Source organism: Quercus robur, chromosome 3, assembly GCF_932294415.1.
Source record: "Quercus robur chromosome 3, dhQueRobu3.1, whole genome shotgun sequence".
Taxonomy (NCBI): Eukaryota; Viridiplantae; Streptophyta; class Magnoliopsida; order Fagales; family Fagaceae; genus Quercus; species Quercus robur.
The window spans coordinates 28,574,223-28,592,963 of record NC_065536.1 but is presented as its reverse complement, the minus strand read 5'-3'; the positions used below and the strand labels follow the sequence as shown (position 1 = coordinate 28,592,963).

The window sequence follows — 18,741 nt, the reverse complement described above, 5'->3', positions numbered from 1 at the left end:
AGCCTCTCCTACAAAGTGTCATATTTGATTTTTCTCAAGTTATCTCTTATCTATAGCCAGGCTTGGATGACATCTTATTATTATAATTTTTTTTTTTGGTTAATTCTAATGGTCATCATCGATTAAATAAGTGACAAAGACAAGTGTTGGGTGAAATGCACCGTGGTTCCAACCCACTTGTAATAGACATGCTCATTTAATGAGCTTGTTTTTCATGTCTCTTAGTTTTTCTTCATCATGTACAAAAGTCAGAAAGTTTAGGTAAAAATGGCCATATATCACTATTTGGGAAAATATTTATGGATCTACCAGACTACCACCGTTTGCGAAATACTTAGCAATCTATCACTTTTTTGAAACTTGATTTTGTGAAAATTGAGTTTTTCATGGTACTCCATGTACCAAACACCCTTTGAGACTTCTTACTTTCTGTTCATCCCTGGAATACGTGGAACAAGATCGAGCCTCTCCTACAAACTGTCATATTTGATTTTTCTCAAGTTATCTCTTATCTATAGCTGGGCTTGGATGACATCTTACTTATTACTATAATTTTTTTTTTTTTTTTTTGTTAATTCTAATGGTCATCATCGATTAAATAAGTGACAGAGACAAGTGTGGGGTGCAATGCACCGTGGTTCCAACCCACTTGTAATAGACATGTTTATTTAATGACCTTGTTTTTCATGTCTCTTAGTTTTCCTTCATCATGTACAAAAGTCAGAAAGTTTAGGTAAAAATGGCCATATATCACTATTTGGGAAAATATTTATGGATCTACCACTGTTTGCGAAATACTTAGCAATTTATCACTTTTTTGAAACTCGATTTTGTGAAAATCGAGTTTTCCATGGTACTCGAGTTCATGGAACTTAAGTACCATAAAAAAAAATTTAAATTTTTTTGATGGTTAGGAGTTCATGGAACTCGAGTTCCATGAACTTGAGTTACATCAAAATATTTCAAAATTTTTTCATGGTACTCAAGTTCACTAGAAATCAAGTTTAAAAAAAGTGGTAGATTGCTAAATATTTCACAAATAGTGGTAGATTGCACAAAAAAAAAAAAAAAGTGGAGTTTGGCCATTTTGGCCAAAAGTTTAAGTGAACTTGCTGGAGAAGCTTGCCAAAAAGAGGAGTTGAAGTCATCTTTGTTACGTACAAAAGTCAAGGTAACTGGCTTGCATTTATTGTGACTTGGGGGCCATTTGGTATGGTATTTTAAACAACAGTTTTCAGTTTTTAAATAATATTACATGTATTTCTACACAATTTTTCATCCACACGTATTACCAAAAAGTACAAACAACCAAACAGGCCTTTAATGTGAAGAATGTAGAAGGAGGAAAAGAAGAAAAAGGTGAAGAAATAAAAGGAAAGGTCATTCGACCATTTGGTGCAGAAGAGAAGAGTGAAGAGAAGTCCCAGTGAGTGAGAGATACATGGTGAGGAAAAGAGCAATGAGCGAAAAGAAAAAGAGAGAGTTTTTTTTTGCTCAAGTTGTATCTCTATGTAATATAGTGAAATTGTTCAGAGTTTGTTCCGTGATTTTTCCCTTCAAGGAGAAGAGGTTTCCACGTAAATTTTTGTGTTCTTGTGTGATTGTGCTTCTGTTGTGCTTGTTGAAATTTATTCACAGTTATATAGGATTTTTCCCATCAACAAGAAACTCTCTTTCCCTCTCTAATGGAAATATCAATATAATATAAGAGAAATGAAGACAATACAAATTAATTATTTTTCTACAAGTTAATTATTAACTCTTATTTAAATTTTTTTTTTTTTTATGAGATAGTTTCAATATGCTATTAGCCTTTCAGTTCAAACTCCTTTTTCCTTAGACCCTCATGCACTTTGTGCATGAAAAAGTAGCAATTTAGTTATAAGGTCCTTAGCAACTCTTATTAAATTGAAATTCAAATTTTCAAAATAAATACTCGTGTCAATATTGTTGTAATAAAGTTTGATAGTTATATTTTATGATATACACTTTTATCTGTTTAAAATTGATTTGATTTGTCATATGTTATTATTCTTAATTTCTATTGAAAAATGTTTAATCAACTAGGTTAGATTCTTGAAACATCAAAATTATTGGATATTTTTAAATTTTATTTTTATTTATATATATAAATGAAGTAAAATCTTATAATTCTCAAATTTTATTTTTATTTTTATATTTAAATGAAGTAAAATCTTATAATTCTAACCTGATCCTATAATTCGATTTGCAGGATCCACCAATTGTATGTAATATCTCAATTTTTTAACAACCATACCCCTTAGAAATATTTTTTAACCGCCAAAAAAGTCTGTACGACAGTACCTATTGGGTACTTAAAATAACAAACACAAGTAGAAATTTGATTAGTTAGGCATTGCATATCTTTCTTCCTCCCCAATTCCCCCCCCCCCCCCCCCCCCCCCCCTTTTTTTTAATAAGAGAATGTATTAAATAGAAAAAATTTTGGTATCCATATTTGTATTTCTCTTTTCTTCATCTCCTTCTTTTCATCCTTATCTCTTGTCTGGACATTGCAACTATGGTTAACATTGACACAAGTAAAACCATTGTGGGCATCATTAATTAGTACCTTAAAACTTCACTATATATATTACAAAAATTTAATGTTCATGTTCCCAAGAACTTTTTTTATTTCACTTCTATTGGGGAACTTTTCATCTTGTGTCATTTAATTTCATCCAAGTATACTGAGGATTTGTTCTTATACTATTTCCATTTTTTTTATTTGTTTCATGGCCATGGCCATTAGACATTTATGATCACACATACAATGAATGGGGAATAATCCTCAAAAACTATCACTGAGTAGGTAAATTGTAAAGCTCTAGAAGTTAAATTGTGGCAGATTGTTTGGAGCAAGGAAAGAGTGCATGATCACATTTTAATTGCACTCTTTCTAGCATAACCGTTTAGTATTTTGGAAGGGTAGGGTAATTACTAATTAGTAATTACAACTAAGAGTGTAAGTACATGCCATTCTTTATCTCACTCGCCTACTTCTGCAATGGAATGATTTGGGTGATCTTGCACTCCTCAAATTTGATGTCTTCATCTTGGTAACTCCATAGACTAAGTACGATTTTATGATTACTTATTTAGTAAAAAAGAAAGGTTAATACAGCAGTCCCTAAAATTAAAAATAAAACTTTAAAAATTGTACCTAGCCAAAAAGGTAAAACAAATTGTGGAATAAGTGGAAGCAAATAAGCAATAAGTATAGTAGTGTTTTCTAGATTCAATTGAACGAAGAAGTAGTCTCTTAATTGGTGTTGCCATGGATCTATAATCTATTCTTGATGTTGCCATATACACTGGATCAGCATCAATGAGAAATGGTAACTGGGCACAATGTGAATGATTGAGTGAAACTTTGCCAATTAGAGAAACCCAGAAGTTCTCAAGCAGTGCATTTCTACATTTCACTGGTTGGCTGTACTTCCGGTTTGCATATTTTCTTGTCATCTTTGTTTTAAACGGCAAATGTAATTTTTTATGAACCAAGGATTAGGCTTCAGTTTAATTCCCGGCGTAGCACCCATAAAAAAAAGCAGGTAAGCCAGCTTACACAACGCTGAATCAAGTTTATCAGTCACTGAAATCAACAAGGAATATAGTCTACTCACTTCAAGAGATTGGATGGTCTTGATGAGCTGCGGGTGAAAAAACAACTATGTCAATTTTAATGAAAATGGCTGAAAGTACATCCAACTTTGTTATATTGCTTACCATAAAAAAGATGTGTAATTTCGCAAAATAGTCGAAGTGTAAGTTGAATAAAAAGTTAGAGCAGTATTGATTTTCAACACGAAATTCACATTTTTATCATTCTAAAGAACTAAATGTTTATAGAGGTATGCTGATTAGTGAGCAAAGCATAACCGTTAGTATTACGACATTATTATCAAACATGAATTTTTTGAGAACAACAGATGTACGCAACAAGAATTATATTATCAAACATGACATGTCGACGTTTACATGCTGTTGCTACTCACCATATAAAGAAAATTATGTCATGTATGTGCGCTATACAGCCTAAGAAGATATTTTTCTTTTAAACTTTAAACCTGTGATTACTAACAGAAGAGGATGAAGAATTAAATGGAAAAAAAATTAAGACAATTCTGATTTGGTACAAATTACCTGTGAACTTTCCCCAATCACAGCTTCCTTGAGTGAAACAAGGCTTGGTACGTAAGGAATCACAAAGTGGAATGGATCAATACCACAAACCTGAATTTTCCGCTCATGTCTTTTGGCATTATAGGCAGACAACTCAGAATTATGCAAAATGTATAATTCAGCACCTTCCATTGCTTCCATTTTTGTGTATAGACCATAGTTCAAAATTTGTACAGGTCCACGATTCCATATTGAATTAGTCCATTCCGCATTAGAGATAACAAACTCTTTCGTCCAAGACTGTTTGACACCATAATCCTTCATAACCCAAATTTCAACAGAATAAGAAGTCAAAAATTTCTCACATAAATAGAGGAAACCTCCTGACACTCCCAAATGCATATGCCTAACCCTCGAAAGGTCTTGAACAGGGGGTCCGGGAAATGGTTTAAATTGCTCATTCTCAATGTCAAAATGACATATGAATGTGGTATTGTTATGAGGCTGAACCAACCAATGCAGAGCACCATTCAAAGAGTCACAAAAACTTTGGTATTCTGATTTAGGAAATGAATATGGGAAATCTCCAATATTTCTCCATTTCTCTGTACCAAGTGTGTATACCTCAATCTGATGTGATTGATGCTCCTGTGTAGCAAAAGACCACCTATTATCACAAATTTCTTGAATCAGCTTGTATCGATTAGTGGTTTGGCTGAAACAAAACCCCAGTATTCTTCTTTTGAATCCATCATTCTTGGGTTGTGGAAGGGCCATGTACTCTCCTGTAATTACATTACACACATACGTAACAGGTTTCCTGCGACAAACTGCACTGATGCACAACAAGCCATTGCAGGAAGATTGAAATTGCAGTACCCCACCTAGATGGTTAATCTCTCTTGGCAATTGTTTCAACGGAGCAAAAGAATCATGTGTGTCCCAACCTTCAAGCTCAAGCACATACAATCTCTTATCTAAGATACTTAAATCAGCTGCGTTGCTGAAAAGAAGGCTGACGGGTGCTCTTGCAAAGTGCAGCTTAGCGAAATAAGGGTCTGAGATTATATTGAACCAGGTCTTACAAACGCACTTATATTGAAGGACGCTTGTAATGGGAAGTCTGGATAAAATATCCATAAGTATTATACAAGGCAGTTCTGGTATTGAGTCTATTGATATATTAGTCTTCTTCTTCCTCAACCATATCTCAGTGTTCAATGTAGAGGGAAGGACTCGAAATGCAACTCCTAGCCAGATAATGAAGAAAATGGAAAAAACCATGAATACAGAGTCGAAGGACATGAGTTTGCAAAAGGTTTTGATATGCTAAATGATACTCTCACATGCAATACAGCACTGTGAAAGAAATTTATAAATCATGCTATAAGGTCTTGAAATTTTTGTACCCCATTCGTTCTTAGTTTGTTCCTATTATTCGTTATTCCTATGTTTGTTATATAATTAAGAGATCAGAAATAAGCTGGAAATTAGGAGTAATTAATAGGCAAAGAGCAATTCACGCTTTGGTTGTTATGTATTATTGTATTAAACTGACACGACTATTTCACTCATATAGAGTCACACAGTCACTTTTTTTATTTATATATTTTATCTTTTGAGAAACGATAGTCCCAAAAGATATTAGGCCTTTTTGGTTTTATACTTTTACTAGTCGCTAACCCGAATAGCTATTGAATGTGTTTTAGGAAAAAAAAAAAAGTCATTATTTTTAAGTTGCAATAGTAAGCAAAAATGTATGAAAAAAAATATTGATATTGAAGGAAATAACACAAAGTTTTATTAGTTAGGCAGAACAAAGCAATGTTGTTTTATTTATTAGTTTTTTGTGGGAAGAAATAAGAGACAGAAAGTTGTGCTTTTAGTTTAGTTTGTGTTGAATATATATATAAAAGATAGATTGTAATATATATGTCAAAAGGTGCCTATTGAAATGGTATAACCCTTCAATTTTGATATACTAAAAAGTGTCTATTGAAATGTCATAATTCTTCATATTGGATATACCAAAAGGTGCATATCGAATGCTTATATATAGATAGATATAAATATAGATAGATTAACGTCTTTTTTTTTATTATTTTATTTTATTATTATTACCTTTGATCAAAACCTTAGAAAAATTGCAACGCAGTAGCATAGATAAAAAAGAGAGACGATGACAAAATGAAGGTGAGTTTATATTTTTATATTTTCAAATATATCTTTTAAAAGAAAATTGTTTTTTAAGTTTGTAATCAATTTATTGATTTAGGGCTGTTATTAATTATTTTCACGTGTTTACAAAGTTAGGGTTTGATATGTGACTTTGAGGGGGTGATATGAATATGATAGTTTGATTTTGAATAAACCAAAGTTTGAAACTTTGTGAATACTTGCTTTTTTTCTTTAATATAGGGTTGTGATGTTAGGGCCGGGAAGACTCTTAAACACTTATCACACTATGTATCATTATCATACATTTACGTATGGATGGCCTGTGTTTATATTCTTGTTTTTTTTACTTTTTATTTCTGTGATTCTGTTTGGTTCAGTAACATACTTGATTTTCAGATAATGTTAGCAGTTATAACATAAAATCGTTTATGTTTTGAGTCCGACAGTATTCGTTTTTCTAATTTGGTTTGGCTTCTATGATGTTAATGAATTCAATACTTTACTCGTGGATTGGTCCGACTTTCATTTAGAAAACTCTATGATTGCTTGTTGATTTTGTGTTTGTTTGTTTATTTTTATTTTTATTTTTATTTTTATGTGACATAAAGTCAGCAATTGACAGCCACAGAACCTAATGCTATCATGTAACAATCACAAAACGTGTAAAGAAATTGTTCAGTATTATTGTTGCTAGTATTGGTGTGGCATGATTTCTGGACCTTTTCACTATTTAACAAAAAAAACACAACTTACAAATAGCAATTTTAGAGAATACCCACAAGTTTCTAGTGTTTCTAAGAAAGATGAAAGATAAGAAGTTAAGAAGAAGTTACCAAATGAATATAAACTACTATTTATACCTAAATTATTATAACTCTTCAAGGCACCTTTTCATTTAATATGCACATTTTCTGTTAATAGACACATTTTCATTTAATAAACATTTTTTTTTTCATTCAATAGGTACATTTTCAGTTAAGAGACACCTTTTCATTTAACAGACACATTTTCAGTTAATATGCACCTTTTCGTTTAAAATGCATAACTGTTCGGTGTTTCTAAATGTATATGTGACATTAATTTATGTAGCCACGTGGTGTAGTGAAGAGTGGTCAATAAAAAGTTAAATGTTTCGGCTATTAGTTATTATTTAGATATAGACTAATTACTAACCCGTGCGATGCACGGAAAAAAACTATTGAAAGTATTTTGAAGAAAATAATATTATATTTGACCTTAAATGGTTAGCATGTGTGCATAAATGCTTGTAAATATAGGAGTTAACAAACAATAAACTAACAAAATCATCTTTCCATTTAATAAAACATTTGAAAGATTCTCTCTAAATGTAGAATTTGTAAAATTGCCAATACATTTTTGTATCTTCTTTGTGTCAAAACATTTTTGTACATTTATTGTACTATAATTTTCCCACTAAATTTCAGTTTCTCTATGTATCAAAACAAAAATAAAATGCAATAAACATCTAATACTCATAAAAATTTTCAATTAATAATGATCTATTTGTCATGTACCGTATAAATTTTTACTAATGTCTAGTTGTAGTTTCTACCAAGGTAGTCAATACCGGCCATACCAACCGGTATGTATCGTACTGGTATGTATACCGGTATCGAAACATCAACATTTCGTACTAGTTTAAATATCAGCCATGTACTGGCCATACCAGCCAATTTCAGGCAATATCGGCCAGTACATAAATTTTTTTTTTTTTTTTTTTTAAGTTTTGTAATTTTTGAATTTTTGTTAGGGTAGAATGATAACTTATTTGTATAAACTTATTAGTATTATTTATTTTCTTAGTATGCAATGGTAACTTTTAAACTTTCTATTTTTTATATTATGTTTTTTTTTTTAATTGATACTAAAGTCTAAAACCATGAATAATTTGTTTTGAATTGAGGAAATGTTTTATGGTAAACTTTTATATTTATTATAATACACACACACACACACACATACATACATACATATATACATACATACATATATATATATATATATATATATATTTATAAATATAAAAAATAATGGTAAACCCGAAACGGTACACCGATATTAATCGGTACCGAAATATATCGTTCCACTGGTCAAACGGTACAGCCTCTGATACGAGATTGACTTCCTTGGTTTCTACATTATGGATTCATGACTTGGTATTCACTTTCTAATGATTTTGCACCATAAGCTATTTACGATATGATTGTAATGCTACAAAATTTTTTAAATAACTTTTACATACTAATGTGACAATGAATATAATTATTCAAAAAAAATGTGACAATGAATATATTTACTTGTTTAATTGAAGATTAATTTATTTGTTTAGAGATAAATAATAAATAAGCAATGCAGTAAAATTTGTAAGTCATAAAATTACTCTATATACTAAATTATATTAAATGTTCAACTTCATAACCAACTGCTAAAGAATCAATGACGAACTAATGAAATGTGAAATGTCGCTGAGAAAAAATAACTAATAAAATGACAAATGAGAAAAAATAACTAATAAAATGACAAAAGCATGTGTAGTTATAACAAAACTTAGGTAACTTTAAGTGTTGTTCCTTAGGTTTCCATTTTAAAATTCAACCATGTAACTACTTAATTAAAAAATATATTTTCTTCCCATGAGAAAAAATTCACATGGTAGAATCTCAAAAGAAAAACTTAAAGAATAGCATCTAAGTACTATACCTAAATCTAATTCGTGTAGTTATATAGGCTAACGTGTAGCCTAAAGGTGAGTTAAGTAGGGAATAGACTTTGACAAATAGACTCACGTGGGGCTGTTGGGAGAAAGCAAGTAATAAGTAGTGATATGATAATACCTTACAAAGATTTTTAAAAGATGAGTAGTTCTGGGGCTTAGAAGAAAGAGAGAAAGAGAGATTGGGGCTTAGAAGTTCGGCCTAATCCACTCCATCAACCACTTTCATACTGTCAGACTTAGACAGTACTGGTGAGTGATGAATTTTTTTTTTTTTTTTGAAATTATTGGGATAAATTTGGAGTGGTTATTTTGAATGTGTTCTTCACTTCTTCTCCACTTTGGTGCCTTTTGTGGTTTGAAAAGGAAATTGGGGTAGCATTAACAATTTGCGGGATGTGAAAGAGTTCGGGAAAAAATTTAAATGACTTCTTAATCTGTTAGTAAACTAAAAATATTAATTATCAACTTCAATTCAAAAGTAGTGCTTGTTTTGGGAAAAATGTTCAGATACTTTAGGATTAGTTTTGTTTATGTGTTAATCATATGCATTAATCAAGCAATAGCAAATGAAGAAGACATTTGATTAAAAATTAAAACATGAGAGAAGGGAAACATTTGGAGTAATTGACCTTTGAACTTCTTTGGTGACTTTTCTTGTAGTAATCGTAATATTTGCTTCTTGAATAATTCTTATTCCAAATAAGCCAAAACTTGTTTCTATAATTTTTTTTTTTTTTTGGAATTTTTGCAGAAAGTAAGTTACAGAAAGAGAATTCCCTTTTATCAAAAAAAGTCACAGAAAGAGGTAAAAGAATGAGAAGAAACGACAGTTTTTGTAACTGCCCATGTAAACACGAAAGGATGCAACTAAAGTTTGGCAAAATTTGTAGACTACCAGAAGGAAATGTTTGATTGATATTTCGTAACTACTATCCTAGAGACAGAATATTGTGCCTGTAATTTACTACAGGTGACTGAACACAACAGTTCTGAAAAGTGAAACTATTACTAAAACGTTTATCTTATTCCTCCAAACGAAAATATATAATGCTTCAATCTTTTTAAATGTAAATGTGGCATTAATTTATGTAGTCATGCTACGTAATGAGAAAATGTTAACAAAAAGTCAAATGTTTCGACTATTGATTATTATATAGACATAGACATAGATATAGATTCAATGTTTTTTTTTTTTTTTTTTTTTTTTTTTTTTTTTTTGCAGAATTCATTTTCGCTGCACCAAAAAAGGAGTCTTCTTTCATTTTCTTATTCCCTAAAGGTCTGTTAAGTGTAGTTGGAATGAGGTGTAATAAATAAGATGTGTAATAAGGGTTTGTATGTGTACAATAAGAGGGTGCTGGTGTTGGGGTGCAGAGCAGGCTGTGACGCAAGGCTGTGTAGGTTGGGATGCAGCAGTGAGTATACGTGCCTAAGGTTCACATGTGAGATACATTAGAGTTGGTTATTGACTGTGCAAGTCAGTTAGAGTTAGTTAGGGACTGATGGGTCTTGACAGTTGTCTTAGTGTTGTATAAGAGACTAGTGAGTTGTATAATGGACAACCAAGCAAATTGTATTCTTCAATGAAACTTTTCCTTTTCTTTTTTCTTCTGTTATCTTCTCTCTCTATCTTGGAGGCCTAGCTGACCTCGAATCCAGCTACACATAAATCCACCAATGCAATCCTAACAAGGTCTTGCTCCATACTTGTTTCTTACTAATATACAAGCCGAGTGGATATCAGTATATTTTAAGTTCATATAAATATATATTGTAAAATATTATCTTTATAATTCATGCATATCATGCACATGAACTATCTTCTTTGAATGAACTTAAAAGCATTTTCTTCTCAAAAAAAAAAAAAAAAAATTAAAATTAAAAGCATTTAATTATTTTGATTAATTTAAGCACATAATTTTTCTCTTTATTTGTTATTGCGTGTGTATTATTAATTTTTTGTGCGTGTGTTTTGTTAGTGTTTATTTCAATTGTTGTTAAGCGAATAAACTTAAGCAGAAATAACATATATTGAACAGTCAATATATTAGTTTACAAACTCACCATTTAAATGTTGACAAGCTGTTTATGGTGCATAAAACCATTATTTATTTAGGGATTTAAAAAAAAATGTTTTACAAAAGATATATGGTTGATCAAAAATTTGATTAAAATTTAAATACTAAGGAAATAAAAAAAATTATAGTTGAATATTAATAAATGATTTAAATTAAATACTTATATATTACAAAAATTCACATTACTCTTACTTTTTAATATGATTTATTTATTATTATTATTATTTTGAGTTTTGGTATTGGGAAAATGCCAATAGTATAACAAACTTTACTACAAAAAAAACTTACAAATTAATGTAGTAACGAATGTGATCTACACTTCAAGAAAGTGATAAACGAGCATTTGATAGGTTGTTGAAGTAATTCAAATCTGCATTTAATAGGTTATTGAATTCTTATATACTATTAAAAAAAAGTTGTTGAAATCCATTAATCATATTTATTGTCACGTCAATTTGTAAATGTTATGCTATAAAATTTATAGTATTTCTAATTTTTTTTTATTTGAATTACTTCTTGTGATTGATGACACATCTATTTGTAAGACCTATGTATTATCTCTAATATTATTCAATTTTTTTGGGCTTTCTTAAAAGTGGAGAAAAAAATATAGGAATTAAAATTTTTTTAAATGTGCAAAATACATTTTTGGAAAGAAAATAAAAAATCATTTTTGCCCCCACATTTCGGGGACTTCCTCTAGTAGGGGCCCCCAGGCAATGGCCTAAGTTGACTAAGCCTTGGGCTGGTCTTGGAAGCAGAATATGCAACCCAAGTCATCCTCAGTATCACTATTAATCCCATTACTTAGCAAGACAAGAAACTAGAAGATGATTGCCATGGGAACAGGTCATTGGGCTGGGCTCATTGTTATATTTGAAACATCCTGGGTTTATTGGCCTTGGGAGTTCTTATATTAATTCAAAACTAATAGGACTAATGTTTCATAGGAATTTTAACAAACATTTACATAACACACACGGAAGCCTTTAAATCAGATGATGATACGTTTATCTACTTGGATGTGGTTTGGAGTCCTCTGTTTTAGGTGATTGTTATTAGTGTCCTCTGTTTTAGGTGTTTGTTATTGTAACGTTAGGATTGTTGGTTAGTTTGGACTGTTTTTCAATTGTGAGTGAGTCCCTAGCATGTTGGGTTGTTATGCCACAGTATCCCTTCATATTTCGTTTTTGTTGTTATCAATTGCTGTATTTAAGCAGTAAGACATTAATGAATAAATCATCAAAGAATTAATTTTGAGCTAAGTCTCAAGAGGTCAAGGTTTCCTCAGTTAAATCCAATTCTTATCTTTATTTTCCCTATTGTTATCACCAAAGAACCATCATAGGTAAGGATACTATCTTGATGACAGCTAGTATGAGGCAATAAGGCAAGCTAATAGATCCCTAACCTGCTTATGAAAGAGATGATGGAGTGGTAAATGTTGGGTACATGTCTAATTCTATTATTTAAAATTTTCAAATAGATGCATTTGAGGGTATTTTGGATATCTAAAATGAAAATCCCAAATAGAAGAAGTCCCTTAAATAGTATTATATTAGTATAGACTATAGATAATTTATAGATAGACATTTTAGCATCCATTGAACTTGGGTGCTTTTTTCATCATGCTATATGAAATTCTGATGATCATAGATACTAAGATCATATGATCTTAAAATTTTAGACAATCTAATTCGCATTATTACCTTCTTCTTCTTCTTTTATTTTATTTTATTTTTTTTTAATTATAAAGTTTCAAATTATGACATCTGTTTTTTATAATTGTGTTTTTTATCTTCAGATTAAGACATCAATCAATTTTTGGTATAAGCGAGAATTAAATTTCAAATCTCTTATTCAACCATCAAAATTTTTTCCAATTGAGTTAACTGGAATCTACGTATTTCTACCTTTAATTAGCAAGATTGAGATAGAATCTATATTCAAATTATGGGAGTGATAAGAGATTACAATCTCACCTAACTTTAAACTTTGACATATTAATAGTCAATTATTTGTTCATTTTATTTCAAGTTACAAAATATTAACTTTTATAGGGGCTTTTGTAACAAATATATCACTTCTTCTAGATAAATTTCTGATCGACATCTTACTTATTACAATTTTTTTGTTAATTCTAAAGGTCATTGTCGGTTAAACCAGTGACAGAGATAAGCAACTCTTTCGCCCTCTCCATTTGGCATATCAAAAACATATAGGAGAAATGAAGATAGTACAAGTTAATTATTAATTAGCTTATATTAATTAACTGAATGCATTTTTTCAAAATTAAAAAATCATGTGATACTGTTTTATGATATATACTTTTATCCTTTTAAATTTTCTTTGATTTGGAGTAGGTTATTATTCTTAATTTCTATTGAAAAGGTCTAATGTTGATGAAGATTCTTGAATACATCTTCATTTTTATTATTTATATTTTTTAGAGAGGTACAAGTTTATTATTAACTCTCTTCTTAAAAAAATAAAAAGTTAATTATTCACTCTTATTTAATGGAATTCATGTTTTCAAAATAAATACTGATGTCAATTCTATTGTAATAAAGTTTGATAGGTATATTTTATGATCTACATTTTTATATCTTTAAAATTGATTTGATTTGTTATATATTTTTATTCTTAGTTTCTATTGAAAAAGATTTAATCACCTTTGTTAGATTCTTGATACATCATTATTACCAGTGATTTTTACTTTAAAAAAAAAAAAATCTTATGATTCTCAATTTGATCCTATAATTCGATCTAGAAGATCCTCTTATCCATTTTATATGTTATCTCAATTTTTTAACAACCATATTCCCTTGTTTTTTTTTGAGAAACCAACCTGGACGTCCAGGAAGGGGCTTTATTAGACAAACAAAATTTAAACCATATTCCCTTGTTAGAAATACTTTTTAACCTCCAAAAAAGTCAGTACCCATTGGGCACATAAAATAACAAACACAATTGTATGTCATTGTAATGTAAGGGTACACTAAGGCTAATAATTAAAAAGAAATTGCATTGATGCAATATATGTTTCTATTTATTGTTAAATCATAGAAACACAACTAAGGTATTGTTAGAGATTGTATGTTGAGTTCATTAAGAAACTGACCAAACGAAGTTTTAAGAAATAAAAATCTCTCTTTATTTATTAAAATGGGTATTGAATAAAACCCAAAGTCTAAATGGCTGCAGTAGAGTAGAGTGCTCATCGCTTGGCATACCTGTCGGTCCATTTCTTGGCGTTCTCTGTGTAGATATCACGTTTATTCTTGAACAGAAGTGCAATTTCACTTTCAGGTTTCAAAGGATCCTCAGGGTTAGGGAATGTGAGTAACAAGTATATAGCTACCAACACATCAGACATGGTATAGTTACGGGTCCAATTTTGTTCATTGAGAATGTCAAGGTAAATGTTGCCTTTGCTGTCTATGTTGGGGCGGTAAATTTTGGTATCGAAGGTAACTTTTGGTGGCTTCTTAGGGAAAATTCCCTAATTGACTGTTTTGACAGTTTTTTCACTTTTCCATAAAAACTTTTTCAAAATAGATGGTTAATGTGTGCTCTAAGAGCACACATTAACCGGACCCATTAAATTAATAGATTGATTTTACTCTTTATTAGCAATAAATGTTAAGGAAACTCTCTTCCACTCTCCATCATCTCTATTGTATAGTACTACAGCGGCCGAGCTTTTTTTTTTTTTTTTTGGTCGGTTAATTATGCTCTAAGCACATACATTTAATCATCAATTTCAAGAAACTTTTCATGAAAAATATAAATAAAGGTAAAAAGAAGTTAGTTAAATTTTCATTTTCCCATGAAAAATTCCCTAGAATAATTTGCTAATGTATGCCCTAAGGGCATATGTTAATAAAATCCTTTGTTTGTACATGTTCTTATTCATGGTTGTCAAAATCGTGATCTAGATCGTAGAATCGTACGATTTTATGATTCCACCTTACCAAAACGTTTAGGATTGCACTAGAATCGTAAAAATGGTAAAATTTTAAGTAGGATCGTGTAGGATCTTATAGAATCGTAGGATCATATGAAATCTTACCGATCTTACCAAAAACATAAATTCTTGTTTTTTTTTTTTTTTTTTTTTTTTTTTTTTTTAATGGGATAAATTTTTTGTTTTGATGAAGTTTTAAGGGTTTTTATTTTTTCAAGTTGTGATGATATGACTTTTTATTTTATTTTTATAAAATTATGTTAACCTAAGCAAATGTTTTCTAATTTTTAGTTCACTTGTAATCAAAATGAAGAAAGGCTTCTTCATTTCTTAATGAAGAATTTGATGTTAACTTTGCTGACTTTTAAGCTATAATATTGTTAAATTTGTTTGATCAATATACTAATTTGTGTTTTAATATTACTAAAATATTTTTTTTATATAATTTTATCAATTATGCTTGTACAGTTGTATTTGTATATTGATTGATTGATTTTTTTTTTGAGCATCCTCTTTAATTGTTGCTGAGCAGTATAACTTGAATAGTTGAGTGTGAAATTGTATTTTGATATCTTTTATAGCTCTAGTATACAAATATATAATGTCTACATAAATGATAAATGGATGATGATGATTAATAATTTAGGACGGTGGTTATAAGAACCTTAGAATGAGAATAATTAAATGTTTACTTCACCTTAATATTTATCTTGCTTTTAGATTTCATATTGTAGTTAGCTAGTTTCCATTTGCTAACTTATTTTGGATTTCAAATTTGGAACTTAGAACTTGGAAAATATTTTCCATATGTTTTGATAAATATTTTGGTATTTGGTTGCTAATTAAACATTTATTGAACTTTTTAGGTATATTGGGTCAAAACTTAAATATATTTGTTTTGTTAGTATAGACTTAGAGATATATGACATGCAAATTAGTGAAATTACATCATATGATGCAGATCTTAGTTTTTTTATGGATAAATTTATAATTTACGTAATTATTCAACATACAAAGTCATATATGTTACATTTTATTTATTTAATTTTATTTATAGATGTTTCTATAGAAAAAAAAAAAAAAAATTAGAAACTTACTCTTACTACACCTAAATAAACAATTGTACATAAATTTAGCTAGCTTGACAGGATATACTCATTGCAATAACTTTGGACGATGAATTTGTATTGGAAATTTAATATTGATTGCTATCACCATGCGCAAATCACTTCACATGCATGCCCTGCTCTATTAATAAAAAGTTCAGACACGCCAATACCATTTTCCTAGGTGCCTTAGCATGCGGTGCGTGGAGCACGTAATAATTAAATTAATATGTTGATTTCACTCTTTATTAGCAATAAATGTTGACACACTTGCAATATATATTACCAATTAATTCACGCTGGTTAAGATATCGTTCGTGTCTTTTTTTTCTTTTTTTAGAGTAAACATACACAAATTGTTTTATAGTATTTTTACAAATTTTTTATATGACTTTAGTATTTTCTAAATAATTATTTATAAATAAAAATGTGATATTAGTGATAAACCTATATTAGAACTAATAATAATTTGTTATGTCAATAGTTTATAAAAACGTTGTAAAATAGTTTGTAGTAATAGATATTAATTAGATTAAAAATGATAACAGCAATTTCAGCTGGTTCCAGAGAATCTTCTTATTGTAAGAAAATAATAATAATAACAAGGACAGACAGTAATCATCATAATTTTCCTGCCTTTTTTATTTATACAATTTGCATGTTGGCATGGAGAGAAACAGGTGGAGCTTTTTCCTGATGTTCTGTACTCGTTTCTTAGCTTTCTGGCTTCAATTAAACCTTTCTGATTATCTAAAAATAAAAAGGGAACTAGAGTATGAACTTAACAGGCGGGCCCAATTATACGAGACTATGAGAGCAATACGCGTGACCATACAGTGCACTCATTCATCAATTGGAAAATGAGATTTGAGACAGATTTTGGAAGTGATAGCCAAGTAAGGGCTGTCATTTGTGTTGTCTCAACCCTCGGTCTCTCAAATCCCATCCACCAACTTATTTTGAATTAAAAAAAAAAAATTGATTAAAAGTGTATTTATCTAGAAATAGTGAAATTTTACAAAACTATACTAAGTCAAATAAATTAAATAAACTAACCTATAACACACCAACTTAAATTTAAATTCTTGTTTGGAGAGAGAAAAAGAGAGATTTGGACACCAACTTAAATTAAATTTCTAGATCGATTTGATAAGGTCTTCACAAGCATGGACGGAGCTAGATATGGACTTGGGACTGGGTCCTCCCTCTCAAATTTTTTTTTTTAAAAAAAATATTAGTATAACTAACAGATATTAATTTTAGCAGTTTTGTTCAATAAAATTACACTTTGCCCTCCTTAACAATGTTATCAACTCTTTTAAGAGTAATGTTATAGTAATAAACTTTTAACAGTTTTTTTTACCATGGTTTTAAAAACCGGTACGGTGAAAGAACCGGTCGAGGAGCTAATTACCGGTTTTTTGGTTGGACCGAGGTTCAACCGATAGTCGAACCGGTGACGTCATAAATAATTTAATTATTATTTATTTAAATTATATAAATAATTAATAATTTTTAAATTATATATAAAAATATATATATATTAACAAGTGTGTGTAAAAGTCAAACAGGTGTAAAAACAGTAAAATATTTTACAAAATCACTTAGTCACTCATCTCTCCCTACTCTCTCGACACTGTGCTTTCTCCAAAAAAAAAAAAAAAAAGTTTCCCTTCCACAAACCAAACCTCCAGCCTCCGATCCACTCCCAGATGCCACTCATCACCGGCCATCGATCTACTCATCGGCGCCATTCATCACCGACCACCGATCCACTCATCGGCGCCACTTATCACCGATTGCATCTCCACCGCCATCGGCGCCATTCATTACCGATCCAATCATCATCGATCCACTGAGTTTTTTTTTTCTTTTTTCTTTCCGTTATCCTCCATCGTCGTCAGCCCCACTGTTTCTTGGCCACCTCCACCATCGTTGATTCATTTTTTTAATCTCAGTTCTGGATTTTTTTTTCCTTTATTGTTGTGAAGCTTTATCGATTTGGGTTTTTGGATGGTTTATGGGTCATGGGTGGCTGGGTTTGTGGGTTGTGGTGGATGGTTGGGATGTTTTGTGGGTCTTGGTGGTGGCTGAGTTGTGGGTTTTGGGTGGGTAGTTGAAATGGTTTGTGGGTAGAGCAGACTAGGAGTGAGCTCAAAGGGCGAGGGCGTGCCGTTGTGCCGTTGTGCGTGAGGCAGAGAGAACAGAGTGAGGTAGAGAGTAGAGACTAGAGAGAGATTGAGTTGAGTTGAGCGGCCTTGAGAGCTTGAGGTGAGTGAGAGAGTGAGGCAGATGAGAAGAGGAGGCGTGAATCGTGAGGTAAGAGTGAGATGGCTGATGAGAAGAGTGAGTCAGTGAGGACTTTAGGTTAGTTTTGAGGAGCAGAAAAAAACGACGTTGTTTTGAGGAGCCAAAAACTTAAAAACGACGTAGTTTAGTTTGAGGAGCAAAACCGGTTTGACCGCGCCGGTTTTCGATTCTCAGGTTGAACCGGCCGGTTTTTACTTTACCGATTTTATACCATAATCG

At 30.6% G+C, this 18,741-nt stretch overlaps 1 protein-coding gene across 1 annotated transcript; it reads right to left on the bottom strand.

Moving 5' to 3' along the window:
• Positions 1–4,137: 4,137 nt before the first annotated feature.
• Positions 4,138–14,515, bottom strand: LOC126719480 (F-box protein At3g07870-like). Its single transcript, XM_050422028.1, has 2 exons — positions 14,373–14,515; positions 4,138–5,269 (listed from the first exon to the last, which is right to left on the bottom strand). The coding sequence occupies exons 1-2, from the start codon at positions 14,513–14,515 to the stop codon at positions 4,138–4,140; spliced, it is 1,275 nt and encodes a 424-aa protein (XP_050277985.1).
• Between the last annotated feature and the right edge of the window lie 4,226 nt (positions 14,516–18,741).

Bases quoted from the DNA above. Each gene is read 5' to 3' on its own strand.
- LOC126719480 (XM_050422028.1), bottom strand. From the start codon at position 14,515: ATGTCTGATGTGTTGGTAGCTATATACTTGTTACTCACATTCCCTAAC. The intron at 5,270-14,372 runs GTATGCCAAGCG...TATTTTATCCAG, and splicing joins GCCAAGAAATGGACCGACAG to ACTTCCCATTACAAGCGTCC.